The 13,886-nt window shown below is 41.9% G+C and overlaps 1 protein-coding gene across 19 annotated transcripts in view; it reads left to right on the forward strand.

Moving 5' to 3' along the window:
• Positions 1-13,886, forward strand: part of LYRM4 (LYR motif containing 4) — a 209,120-nt gene that overhangs the window by 73,028 nt on the left and 122,206 nt on the right. Inside the window, exon 3 of one of the 19 annotated variants that reach the window (XM_038388640.2) lies at positions 8,808-10,090. The exons of the other annotated variants lie outside the window; for them this stretch is intronic. Coding sequence (XP_038244568.1) covers positions 8,808-8,891 — 84 coding nt within the window. The 3' untranslated portion in view covers positions 8,892-10,090. Of the gene's footprint in view, positions 1-8,807; positions 10,091-13,886 lie in introns of those variants that run through there. 19 annotated transcript variants of the gene reach the window in all.

Raw genomic sequence — 13,886 nt, forward strand, 5'->3', positions numbered from 1 at the left:
TGCATGTTGGATGAACTCCGAGTGATCAAAAGCATCACTTTCACTGTGTTTGAAGTTTCTGCCAGCCAAGTTACAAGCATCTTGAGGTCACTCCTGATCAATAACTGTTTTTTGCTCTTTATTTATGGCATACACATTTTAATTTATAATTCCAGGTGCTGCTTGGGGTACTCATTTTTGGTAACAGAGATGTGATACGACTAGTGAAAGTAGTATGTCCCCAAGATGAAAGGATGCTACTGATCCAAAACACTTCAAGAAGGTTGATTTGGAACCCTGCTGTGGTTGGAGTCCAAGATACGTTAAGGTTGCCCTGAATCAGTGTGGCAGATGATCAAGTTGTTGCTTTGCATATTTAATAATTAAGCATTGCTGTGACAGAATTTCTATTCAAATTAACATTTTTTGATTGATTCTGCACTTCAAAAGTTCAGTATTGAGATTATAGCAGTGTAGGATAAAGAACTCACATTTTCCAAAGCAGTTTTCCCTCTGGCTGAATCAGGTCATTCTAAAGTTAACCTGAATGTTGAAAAATCCATTTGGACTATATACAATAAAAGCTTTTTAAATGGGCATGCTGGGGGAACGAGCGGGTGCCGGTAAATTAAAAATGCCAATTAACTCAGAGAGAGGGGTTTGAAGGGAGGGGGGAGAGGGGGCCACGGCGCAGGGGTGTAGGAGGGTGTAACGATGCGGCCTCTGGCGGGACACAATTGAGACTATCAATTCAGGACCAATGGCTTAGTGCAGGGCAGTTACAGCCCAAGGCTGGGTTTCCTTTACTATTAAGGCACACCAAACCAGCCAAACAGCGAGGACTTTGGTTTTACTCTACTGACTAACTATAAGTCACACAAACAATTCCCTTAGATGCTCCATTTTCCCAGTATCACCACCAGCACTGCTCCTTATGGGAATGACTAGTTATGAAAACCAATACCCCAGTTAAAAAAAAAAAAAAAAAAAGAGGTTCTCCCAATCCCAAAGGACCAAGCCCCAGACCCAAGTCAATATACAAATCAGATCTTATCCACAAATCACGCTGTTGCTGATCATTTAAAATCTAAAATCAAAAGGTTTATTCATAAAAAGAAAAATATAGATGAGAGTTAAAATTGGTTAAATTGAATCAATTACATACAGTAATGGCAAAGTTCTTGGTTCAGGCTTGTAGCAGTGATGGAATAAACTGCAGGCACAAATGAAGTCTCTGGAGTACATCCACAGCTTGGATGGGTCATTCAGTTCATTGTTCAGAGCTTCAGTGTAGCAAAGTTCCTCCAGAGGTAAGAAGCAGGATTGAAGAAAAAATGGATGGATTTTCAGGGCCTTTTATATCCTCTGCCATCTGGAAGGACACCCCTTTGTTCTTACTGTGGAAAATCACAGCAGCCAGGTGGAGTTTGGAGTCACATGGGCAAGTCACATGTCCATGCATGACTCAGTTCTTTACAGGTAGAGCAGCCGTTGCAGACATGATACCTTGAACGTTCCCAGAGAGACTCCTCATATGTGGATTGGAGCCTCCCAAGGTCCATTGTCAGTTAACTGTTTCGTGATTGGGCACTTAATCTGAAGAGTCCCTTCTCAATAAGATGGCCAAATGCTTCACTGGTGCTACTTAGAATCAAATACATTGTACAAATACGAGTACATAGCCAATATTTATAACTTCAAATACAAAAATGATATATGCATAATCATAACAGATAGCATAATCATAACCAGCAAATTATAACCTTTTCATAGACACGTTACTTGACAACCTTTGTACAATATTTGGTGCAACTATAGGACCTTGGTTGCTACAATGACCTATAGGGTCACAGTTCATGTCAATAACATCACAGAGGGGCTGCAGGGCATGGGCTTGGAGGGAGTTTGGGTTCGGGAGGGGGCTTGGGGCATGGGAGGAGGCTAGGGTGTGGATGTGGAGGGCGCTCCTCTCTGGTGGCTCCTTGCAAGCGGCTTCCCATCCCTGGTGCTCCTGGCGGAGGTGTGGACAGGCGGCTCTGCAAGCAAGCACGCCGCCTCCATCTGCAGGCACTGCCCCCTGCAGCTCCCATTGGCCGCAGTTCCCGGCCAATGGGCTGGAAGGCACAGACTCACCACTCGGGGAGAGGGGACAGAGGCAGCATGCCTGCAGAGCCACCTGGCTGTGCCTCTGCCAGCAACAGCAGAGATGGGGAGCTGCTTGTGGGGAAACGTTGGAGGTGAGCCCCCCCCCATCTGGCACCCAGAACCCCTCCCACACCCCGTCCCAAGACCCCTCCAGGACCCAAGCTCCCTCCAAGAGTGCACCACACAGCCCCTCCCATGTTCCAGCTCCCTACCGGCCCTGCACCAACCGCATTATAAACTGGACTTTCAGTGCAGATCAGATATGCCGGTTTATAGAGCTTGCCAGTTGGTAAAGTGCCAGATAAAAGAGCTTTTGTAGTATTAACCATAAAAATATCAATCACGTTGTCCTTTGTTAAGCTAAACAGATTACTTGATGAAGATGCTATTTAGCACATATTGTTTTAAATAGTTTCCTAATAGGACCCTTCCTTCAGCCCTCTTACAGAGTTTCAGATGATGCATTTGTCCACTATTCTGAAGCTAGCTGTGGCTAGTGTTTGACCTGAATGAAAACCACTCAGCACTTCTGAAAATTAGGCCACTTATTTAAATTTCTAAATAAGGATTTAGGAGCCCAACTTTGAACCCATCACAAAATTTGGTGTCCAGTCACAGAGACCCCCTTGGGACTGTCACCTGACGTGCTGAGACTACCTTTGAGCCCATTTTCCCTGCCAGTTTGGGACTTCAGAACCCTGCCTTGTTGAGCCTGCTGCAAACACAGACCCAGATCTGAACCATGTCCTGCAAAGCTGCAGACTTAACTGAAAACAGCTTAGCAAGTACTCCTGTCTCCAGCACCCAGACACACCCAGTTCCCAATGGGGTCCAAACACTGAATAAATCCGTTTTACTCTGTTTAAAGCTTATACAGGGTAAAGTCATAAATTGTCCGCCCTCTATAACACTGAGAGAGAGAGAGATGCACAGTTGTTTGCTCCCCCGGGTGTTAGTCACTAACTCTGGATCAATAATAAGAAAATATAAAATATTTTATTAAATATAAAAAGTAGGATTTAAGTGGTTTCAAGTAATAACAGACAGAACAAAGTAAATTACCAAGCAAAATAAAACAAAAACATGCAAGTCTAAGCCTAGTACAGTAGGAAACTGAATACAGATGAAATCTCACCCCCAGAGATGTTCCAATAAGCTTCTTTCACAGACTGGACTCCTTCCGAGTCGGGGTCCAGAAATCACTCACACCCCGTAGTTACTGTCCTTTGTTCCAGTTTCTTTCAGGCATCTATCTCTTTGGGGTGGAGAGGCCATCTCTTAAGCCAGCTAAAGACAAAATGGAGAGGCTTCCAGGGCCTTTTATATTTTCTTTCTTGTGGGCGGAAACCCCTTTGTTCTTCTGTGCAAAGTCACAGCAACAAGATGAGTTTGTAGCCATTTGGGCAAGTCACATGTCTATGAATGATTCAGTTTTTTGCAGGCCAACGCCATTGTTTACATGTTTACATGTTAGTTTGAATGTTCCCAGGAAAGCTCAGATGTGGATTGGTGTCTTCCAAAGTCCATTGTCAGTTAAGTGTTTCTTGATTGGGCACTTACTGAGAATAGTCCTTTCTCAAGAAGCTAACCAAATGCTTCACTGAGGCTACTTAGAATCAAACACATTGAGATACAAGTACATAGCCAATATTCATAACTTTTTAAATACAAAAATGATACAGACAACATAATCATAACCAGCAAACTACAACTTTTCCATAGACATCCCACTTGGCCTCCGCTGCACAAGACATGGTGCAACCGTAGGACCCTGGTTGCAACAATGATCTATATGGTCACAGATCATGTCAATAACGTCACAAATTTAAAAAATCTAAACCTAGCCTCTGCACCTGAGAGCTGAATATCTCAGTATCTTGCTTGTACATCTTCTTTCAGGTAGTTTGGTTAGTTCCTAAGTATATGCTAAAAGAAGTTTTAACAATAAAGATAGATTGACTGTTGCATCCCAATCATAACAACTTACATATCTATATCATCTTTATTCTGAAAATTCACAAAGCATTATACAAATTATAATAACCTCAATGAAACACATCCTCCCTTTACATGGAAGGCCACCTACCAATCATTTGTTTTATTTGCTTGGATTCAATATTTTCAAAAGCCTGTCCAAGCTCTAGGTATTCTCACAATTAAATTCAAACCCATAAAGGAATATGACCCCTTATCTTAATACAAATATTATTTCTGAGGGAATTCTGTGCCAAAAAAAATTAAAATTCTGCATACAATATTTTAAAATTCTGCAAATTTTATTTTTCAAAATAACACTATAAAATCACACCAGTTTCAATTATTTTGGTTATTTATTTCAAAATACCGGTCAACACATATGTCTGTAACAATACAGACACGCACAAAAATTCCTCATCAGTAGAGAGTTAAAGAAACCCCTATGACAACCCAGTTCCTGTTTCTCTGCCCCCATCCCTCCCCCCCCAAGCGCAGCCAGGGGCAGACATTCACACACCCAGAGCCGAGCTGTACGCGCCCCCCACCCCCAGCGCAGATACTCACATCCCTCCCTCCCCCCAGAGCCCAGCCATGGGGCCCTCGCCAGCCCAGACGCTAAAACCCCCTCCCCCTCAGAGCCCAGCCGCACTCCTCCCCCCTAGACATTCTCACCCCCCTACCCCCCCCAGAGGCCAACTGCGGGGGGCCCCCCAACCCACATACTCATACCCTCAGAGGCCTGCTGCAAGGCCCCCCTCTGGCCCACAGAATCCCACCTCTACCTTCCTAGAGCATAGGGATCCAGAGGGAGAGAGAGAGCCTGATGCTGGGTTCTAGGTTTGCATGCAGTTTCTTGCGCACTCCCACCTCCTTACTTCTGGGCATGCTGGGTACTGCAGCTGCTGGAAACCCTCCAGCTCCCTCCCCCCCCCAGCCTTGTCTTCTATTTGTGAGCTGGGCTCTGGTGGGTCCAGCAGCCCCTAAAAGCAGCCAACATCTCTGCCATCCATTTTGGGTGGGGGGGAGAGGAAATTCTGTGCGCACATTAATTTCTGCAAAATTCTGCATTGTGCAGTGGCGCAGAATTCCCTCAGGAGTAAAATATATATCAACCTTCGTGGCCCTTTGGAAAGAGGATAATTTAGCCAAAGTCACTGGGAGCAAATCCTTACTTTTATTAAATGTGTCATGGGATTTTTCCTATGTATATAATGCAGATGGGATCTTAGTTTTTAAGGCCCCATCCAAAAATCCTCATGGGATAAACTGAAGGGAATTCCACCTATCTTCCTTGAGAAAAGGAAAGGCTAAATAGAGCTTGTCTAGATTTCAGTCTGTGGTTTCAGTGATCATTAGTATTTCAATCTTATACTTAAACTACTTAGCCCACACCATTAGAAGCCAGTGTTACTAGCACCCATATTTATGTATTTTGTACTGCTAGAAGCTCAGAGACCTTTGGACCTCCAGTGCTATTATGCAGATTCATTAATTGTTCATTTCAGTAGCATTCCTGATAATTTAAGAACAATTCAGAGAACTCACTCCAATGAGCCCTTGAGATAAAAATGCTTTTGAAGTAAATAATAATAAATATTTGGTTGAGTCCCAGCTAAAAATTTGGATGAACTGTGGTTTTGACCTTTTGATTTGGTAAATTGAATTTCCTTTAAATATCATATCTTCAGATTAAAAATGAATGTAATACAGGCACTATATTGCTTGATTGTTGCTTACTGATTAACAGGCCAGTCAGTATAAATCAAATTAGGAAATTTGCTATACATAATTGGAGCTCATTTAAATTATCTCTGTTATGGGAGCAATCCTCTTGTTAAAAAAGAATCAGTGCAGTTGTACCAGATAGTAAAATAAAATAGAACAGTGGACTGGTGAAAGGAGGGCCAAATTCAAGTCCTATAGAAGTCCACTGGAATTTTATGTTTGTCTTTCATGGGATCATAATTCACCCTTTGATCAATTTAAAGGTGGAATGCAAATGAAATTGTGAAAATTCCATCTGCTTTAATGCATCCCTCTGCTCCTACTCAAACTCAGAAAAATCTGCATCTTCAATTATTGCATGCCTAAAGGAGCTACTTTTTCTGCCCTATCCACACGCCTAAATCATTGTACATATTTCCCTCAGACTTGGCATTGTTTTCTTCTTTCTTCAGTTTGTGCTGTGTATTAATTCACCCCGAGCCCCTTAGTATGGTCAGCCTTTTCTTTTTCTGTTTTCCTCCAAAATTTTCCATCCTCTAATCATTTTAGCTCAAGCCTGAAAAAACACAATACCCAAGAGTGGAAAATGGTAGTACAGTAACTCCTCACTTAAAGTCATCCCGGTTAACACTGTTTCGTTGTTAAGTTGCTGATCAATTAGGGAACATGCTCCCTTATAACGTTGTTTGGCAGCCACCTGCTTTGTCCACTGCTTGCAGGCAGAGCAGTCCATTGGAGCTAGCTGGTGGGGGCTAGGAACCAGGGTGGACCGGCAGCCCCCTATCAGCTCCCCGCTCCCCTAAGTTCTCTGTGCAGCAGCTGCCCAACAGCCTACCAATTGCTGACAGTTCAGCTGTCCCTCCCCCCATTGCCATGTGCTGCTCCTGCCCTCTGCCTTGGAGCTGGTCCTGGGGGCCTCCTGCTTGCTGTGCAGGGGAGGGGAGAAGAGGTGGACTAATGTCAGGGTGTCCCCCTCCCTCCTACTCCTGCCCTCCCGTTTACTCCTTCTCCATATAGAGCAGGGGGGAGACATTACAGGGCTCAGGAGGGAGAGAGCTGGCCGCAGCTGCTGTCTCAACTTCCTGATCTTTTTAAGGCAATGTACTAAGAATGTGGTGTCAACGTACTTAAAGGGACAATGCTCCTCTCTCTCTCTCTCTCTCTCTCCCACACACAGGGTGTGTGTCTCTGTCTCTGTCTACCATGCTGTCTCCCCTCCCTCCATTCATGCTGTCTTGTAGTGTGAGGCTACGTTAACAACAATGTGTTAACTCTTGAGGGCTCAGCCGAATGCTAGTTCATCATTTAGCAGCAAGGCATTCCCTGGGAAATATCCCACCCTCTTCCACCCTCTAACTTCAGCACCTCAACCAAGCTTCACAGTCATCATTGCTGTGTACAGTATTAAATTGTTTGTTTAAAACTTATATTGTGTGTGTGTGTGTGTGTGTGTGTGTGTGTGTGTGTGTGTGTAGATATATATCTACGGTTTTTTTGTCTGGTGAAAAAAATTTCCCAGGAACCTAACCCCCCCATTTACATTAATTCTTATGGGGAAATTGGATTCACTTAACGTCATTTCACTTAAAGTCGCATTTTTCAGGAACATAACTACAACGTAAGCGAGGAGTTACTGTACTATTAGTGGACACGGTTGTTGAAGTAGTCTGCTCCCCTTTCTTCTCTTTAGGAAAGCAGAATCTTATTATTCCTTAAGTCAAGTTTTAGAAAACAGACCCAAGAACTCAGGTTCAGAGAACACTGCTCTAAGAGACAAAGGCCTATAAGACTTGATAAAGCCAAATCTGCCTCAATCCAGTTGGCAGTTTTTCCCAGCTTATGTCTTCAGGCCACATTTATATTGTTTGTGGACCTAACAGGGCAGCAACATACTTGGGGAGATTCAGACCTTGAGAAGAGGAGTCTGACATGAAGACACATTTGACATCAATATTCCTATGTTCTGTTATGTTCAGAAACCTGTGCTTATAATCGTGCTGAGATGCTGTTTCCAAAACCCATGTTGTAGAAAACACGTATTCATAATAAAAACACTACAGAATACTGTTGCAAACTGAAGTTTGTAATCTTTTTTTAGAAGTGCACATCTTATAGAAATCATAGTCCACTTTGAGTTGAATTCAGATTTTTGGTTTCTGGTTGTTGTTTTTTACTCATCCACATTTATTTGTAGTTATATTAGCAAACAGTAACTTCGGGGGTGGGGAGGGAAGTTTTATTTGGATTGTGACTGCATACATTTAGGGATAAATCAGTGGATTAATTAGCAGTGAAATTTATATGTAAAAGAAAGTTCCAGGAAAAAAATTAAGCAGTGTCAATTACTGTTTGCATTCTATCTTTCCCATAGTGTGTAGCCACACAGGCTACTTTGCCTCCCTTCTATGGGCCACCAAGAAGTTAACCAAAGAAAGCATAAATATATAGTGATATAAGAGGAAAGCATGAACACCACATGAATTCTAAGTGACTTTAAAGAAACCTACCTGGACATTTTCTCTGTTTTTAGTCATCATTTTCTAAAACCAAATCTTGAAAAATTACAGCAGATAATGACTTCCTGGTTGGTTTTATTTAATCTGGAGTCCATATCAACTAAACAAAGACACGTTTTCCAAATAGTATTTTTGAACAATAAATCTGGCCAATATAATGCATCTTATTGGATAGTCATATGTATCTTATCTATACAAAGGGAAGAATCGGTGAGCAATAATACCTGTGTGCTTTAAATTTACTGCACCACTTCCTGAGTATTCGCAAAGGCTTTGGCAGTTTGTAAAATCGAGTTCATCATTTGCTTCTGGTCCTTCCTCGTCTGAATGTATTTCTTTCAAGGCCCTCCCTGCTGCAGTCAAGAAATTGGTAAAGTAGTTCTGTGTTTGTTTTTTGGTAATAATTTTTCCATTTAACATGTCTCTTGTTTCTCTGTTTTATTCCCCTCCCACCTTCTCCCCCAGTGGCTCAGGTGGCCCATGGCACAGTCTCTGTCTTTTTATATAGGAATTCTGGAATCCATATACACCCATTGGTCATATTCCTGAAGCAACCTATGCTAAATGCCAACATAAAATAATAGATGCACAGAACACAATTATCATTGCTAAAAAATAAATGTGAAGAACATAATAGTGGAAAGTATTCATCCTTTGGAGAAGAAAACCACTTAACTAGCTTTGATAAAATTAAGCTAGTGTTATGGATCTCAAGCTGATGCAATTTCCCTGCCACCGAATTCCTCCCTCTCCCCCCAGTGGAAGCTCTTGCTACTTGAAATGATTGTATTGGATACACTTATTTATGCCAGGTGATGTAGTCAAAAGAAGGACGGAAAGTCTGATCACCCAAGTTTTCATCTCAGCTTTACCAGACTTCTGTGATGATGAACAAGTCATTTGTACTCTGTCTCAGTTGCTGTCTTTGTAAAATGGGGATAACACTTTCCATACCTATTTCACGGGGTGCATTAAGGCTTAATAAATGTTTGTGAAGATGTATTATGTAACTACTAAGTATTTGTGATGGGGGGGGGAAAGGTTGGTTGTTTTTGTTTTAAAGAAATGTCTTTTAGACTAAACTTTTTCTAAGAGTTCATCCTGATTTGTTTTTAACTAATACATTAGTTCTAGACTTTGTTTAACTGACAATTGTAGTTCTTCTGTGACCAGGGAAGAAACAAGCTGCTTTCATGTTTGCTTAGTTTTGAGATCTGCTCCTGCTCCCAGCACTGTTCCCACTAGGCTGTGCACGTGCACACAGATCCTAAACCCCACGCACATGGCAAAACACCGTGCACACAAAAATTTGCACAGAAGCACAATTTGCACAGAAGAAATTTTTTGCACATATGGCCTGTCAAAAATTTGCACAGAAAATTTTTTTTGCCCACCCAGCCTGTCAAAAATTAGAGGGAACATTAGCTCCCAGTGATGTCATTGGGTATGCCACAGATTATGCCCCAGATCTACAGCAAATTATTCTAAGGGAATTTGTGACTATGTATAACAGTTAATAGATTTCCCCACTGTTCATTAGAAGTGAAAAATGTAGAAAGAATTTGCATCCTGGTTGGACATGGCAGCAAGATGGTGATTCTTTTTCTTTATGCTGGAAAATGTTTTATTCTGAAATACTGATGTGGATTTCTGTAGAATTACTTAGCAGACTAAAACCTTGTCTTGGTTATTCCTCTGGCTTGTACTTTAGCAAAAATAACTAGTAATAAAAAACTGACTTCACACCACAGAGCGTTTAGAGAGTGGATAAATCTGTTAAAAATACAGTATATAGAGATGTAAGATGGAAACCGAAAAGTAATGTGATATAGAAATAGTAACATAATTCTACCATTTAAGTGGCAATTGAAGCCAGGTTTTCAGCTGGTGTAAATGAAAAAAAGAGTCAGGGACTGCTGGTGTGATGTGCAATGACATCTTTGGATCCTTGAGGTTCTTTCTGCCCAATAACATTGTTTACAATTGCTGATTGCTTAATTTTTGTTCTTGTTCCCATGAACAGTATTGAAATAGACAAGACAGACAGACCTGCCTTGTTGGAACTAACAGGTTATAGCAAAGTTAGAATATGGATGGAAGGAATGTAGTAGCTTTTAACATCTTGCCAAATGATGTCTTGGGCTTTAGAGGCCTGTGGAGCACAACTATTGAATACAATTAAAGGATGGTTTGACTATACTTAAGAAGGCAAACTTGAATCAGATCTCCCAACAGCTTTGTTTTTATAGCACTAACGATACTGCACATTACGTTTTTCAATGTTACTTCATATACATGTTTGTCAAGATGGTTGAATATCATATTCTGTGATTTTTGTTTCAGAGTAGCAGCCGTGTTAGTCTGTATTCGCAAAAAGAAAAGGAGTACTTGTGGCACCTTAGAGACTAACAAATTTATTAGAGCATAAGCTTTCGTGAGCTACAGCTCACTTCATCGGATGCATTTGGTGGAAAAAACAGAGGAGAGATTTATATACACACACACAGAGAACATGAAACAATGGGTTTATCATACACACTGTAAGGAGAGTGATCACTTAAGATAAGCCATCACCAACAGCAGGGGGGGGAAAGGAGGAAAACCTTTCATGATGACAAGCAGGTAGGCTAATTCCAGCAGTTAACAAGAATATCAGAGGTTTCAGAGTAGCAGCCATGTTAGTCTGTATTCGCAAAAAGAAAAGGAGTACCGGTGGCACCTTAGAGACTAACAAATTTATTAGAGCATAAGCTTTCGTGAGCTACAGCACACCAAATGCATCCGATGAAGTGAGCTGTAGCTCACGAAAGCTTATGCTCTAATAAAATTGTTAGTCTCTAAGGTGCCACCGGTACTCCTTTTCTTTTTAAGAATATCAGAGGAACAGTGGGGGGTGGGGTGGGAGGGAGAAATACCATGGGGAAATAGTTTTACTTTGTGTAATGACTCATCCATTCCCAGTCTCTATTCAAGCCTAAGTTAATTGTATCCAGTTTGCAAATTAATTACAATTCAGCAGTCTCTCGTTGGAGTCTGTTTTTGAAGCTTTTTTGTTGAAGGATAGCCACTCTTAGGTCTGTGATCGAGTGACCAGAGAGATTGAAGTGTTCTCCAACTGGTTTTTGAATGTTATAATTCTTGACGTCTGATTTGTGTCCATTCATTCTTTTACGTAGAGACTGTCCAGTTTGGCCAATGTACATGGCAGAGGGGCATTGCTGGCACATGATGGCATATATCACATTGGTAGATGCGCAGGTGAACGAGCCTCTGATAGTGTGGCTGATGTGATTAGGCCCTATGATGGTATCCCCTGAATAGATATGTGGACAGAGTTGGCAACGGGCTTTGTTGCAAGGATAGGTTCCTGGGTTAGTGGTTCTGTTGTGTGGTGTGTGGTTGCTGGTGAGTATTTGCTTCAGATTGGGGGGCTGTCTGTAAGCAAGGACTGGTCTGTCTCCCAAGATCTGAGAGAGCGATGGCTCGTCCTTCAGGATAGGTTGTAGATCCTTGATGATGCGTTGGAGAGGTTTTAGTTGGGGGCTGAAGGTGATGGCTAGTGGCGTTCTGTTGTTTTCTTTGTTGGGCCTGTCCTGTAGTAGGTGACTTCTGGGTACTCTTCTGGCTCTGTCAATCTGTTTCTTCACTTCAGCAGGTGGGTATTGTAGTTGTAGGAATGCATGATAGAGATCTTGTAGGTGTTTGTCTCTGTCTGAGGGGTTGGAGCAAATGCGGTTATATCGTAGCGCTTGGCTGTAGACAATGGATCGAGTGGTATGATCTGGATGAAAGTTAGAGGCATGTAGGTAGGAATAGCGGTCAGTAGGTTTCCGATATAGGGTGGTGTTTATGTGACCATCGCTTATTAGCACCGTAGTGTCCAGGAAGTGAAGTGTCCAGCCACACTATCAGAGGCTCGTTCACCTGCGCATCTACCAATGTGATATATGCCATCATGTGCCAGCAATGCCCCTCTGCCATGTACATTGGCCAAACTGGACAGTCTCTACGTAAAAGAATGAATGGACACAAATCAGACGTCAAGAATTATAACATTCAAAAACCAGTTGGAGAACACTTCAATCTCTCTGGTCACTCGATCACAGACCTAAGAGTGGCTATACTTCAACAAAAAAGCTTCAAAAACAGACTCCAATGAGAGACTGCTGAATTGTAATTAATTTGCAAACTGGATACAATTAACTTAGGCTTGAATAGAGACTGGGAATGGATGAGTCATTACACAAAGTAAAACTATTTCCCCATGGTATTTCTCCCTCCCACCCCACCCCCCACTGTTCCTCTGATATTCTTGTTAACTGCTGGAATTAGCCTACCTGCTTGTCACCATGAAAGGTTTTCCTCCTTTCCCCCACTGCTGTTGGTGATGGCTTATCTTAAGTGATCACTCTCCTTACAGTGTGTATGATAAACCCATTGTTTCATGTTCTCTGTGTGTGTGTATATAAATCTCTCCTCTGTTTTTTCCACCAAATGCATCCGATGAAGTGAGCTGTAGCTCACGAAAGCTTATGCTCTAATAAATTTGTTAGTCTCTAAGGTGCCACAAGTACTCCTTTTCTTTTTGTGATTTTTGTTTTTCCAATACATAATTTTTATGGAAAAAATCAGTCTAGGGCATATGACAAGACATGGTTTTCTTTCTCTTCCTGCACTCCTCTCTTCTGCAGCTATTGGGCCATGTTGTCTTTTATTGATAGTTTTTTTTATTGTATTGTATTAGACACCCACAAGCCTTTGAGGCTGGGATACTATCTAAATGAAATTTTAATTCTTACTGTGGCATCTTTGAACACATAAATTAGTGTCAAAGGGTTACTCCTGGGGGATTTCTGCACCAAAAAAATTAAAATTCTGCACATAATATTTGAAAATTCTGCATATTTTATTTGTCAAAATAACACAATGTAAACATTCCAGTTTCAATTATTTTAGTAATTTATTTCAAAATATCTGTCAGCAAGTATGTCTGTAACCAAAAAAAACAAAAAAAAGATTCTGGTAATTTTTTTTTTTTTTACAAATAGATTTTTGACTAGGCATATTAATACAGAACTTTGAGTAATTCATTTAAATTACAATACAGAGCTTTATTTCCTGCACCTGTCAGAAGCACTGCAAAGGTTTGGGGAGGTCAGGGGTAACAGAGGAACTGAGGGAGAGGGAAGAAGCTTGGAAGTGAACCTGGAGGGTGGTGGGTGTGGGTGGGAGGAGGTGTTTTTTGGGGTGGGTGGGGGGGAGATTGTTAGGGAATTGGGAAGCCTCCCCCATGCAGACCCTAACTAACCCCAAGCCTCTCTCAGTCAAGCAGATACATCTGCCCCTGTCCCCACCCCACCCGTCCCCATGGGTCTCTGCAGCCCCCTACCTTGTCCCCAGACTCAATGCTGTCACCCCACTAGCTCCTGAGACCAAGCCCCAGTCTGTCCCCCTACTACGCATTCTGAACCCCAGTCTGTGACCCCCTAACAGCTCTGTATTCCCCACTCTGTCTTAACCTGGCTCCACAGGCAGGGTGCTGTG

The sequence above is a fragment of the Dermochelys coriacea genome, chromosome 2 (assembly GCF_009764565.3).
Source record: "Dermochelys coriacea isolate rDerCor1 chromosome 2, rDerCor1.pri.v4, whole genome shotgun sequence".
NCBI lineage: Eukaryota > Metazoa > Chordata > Testudines > Dermochelyidae > Dermochelys > Dermochelys coriacea.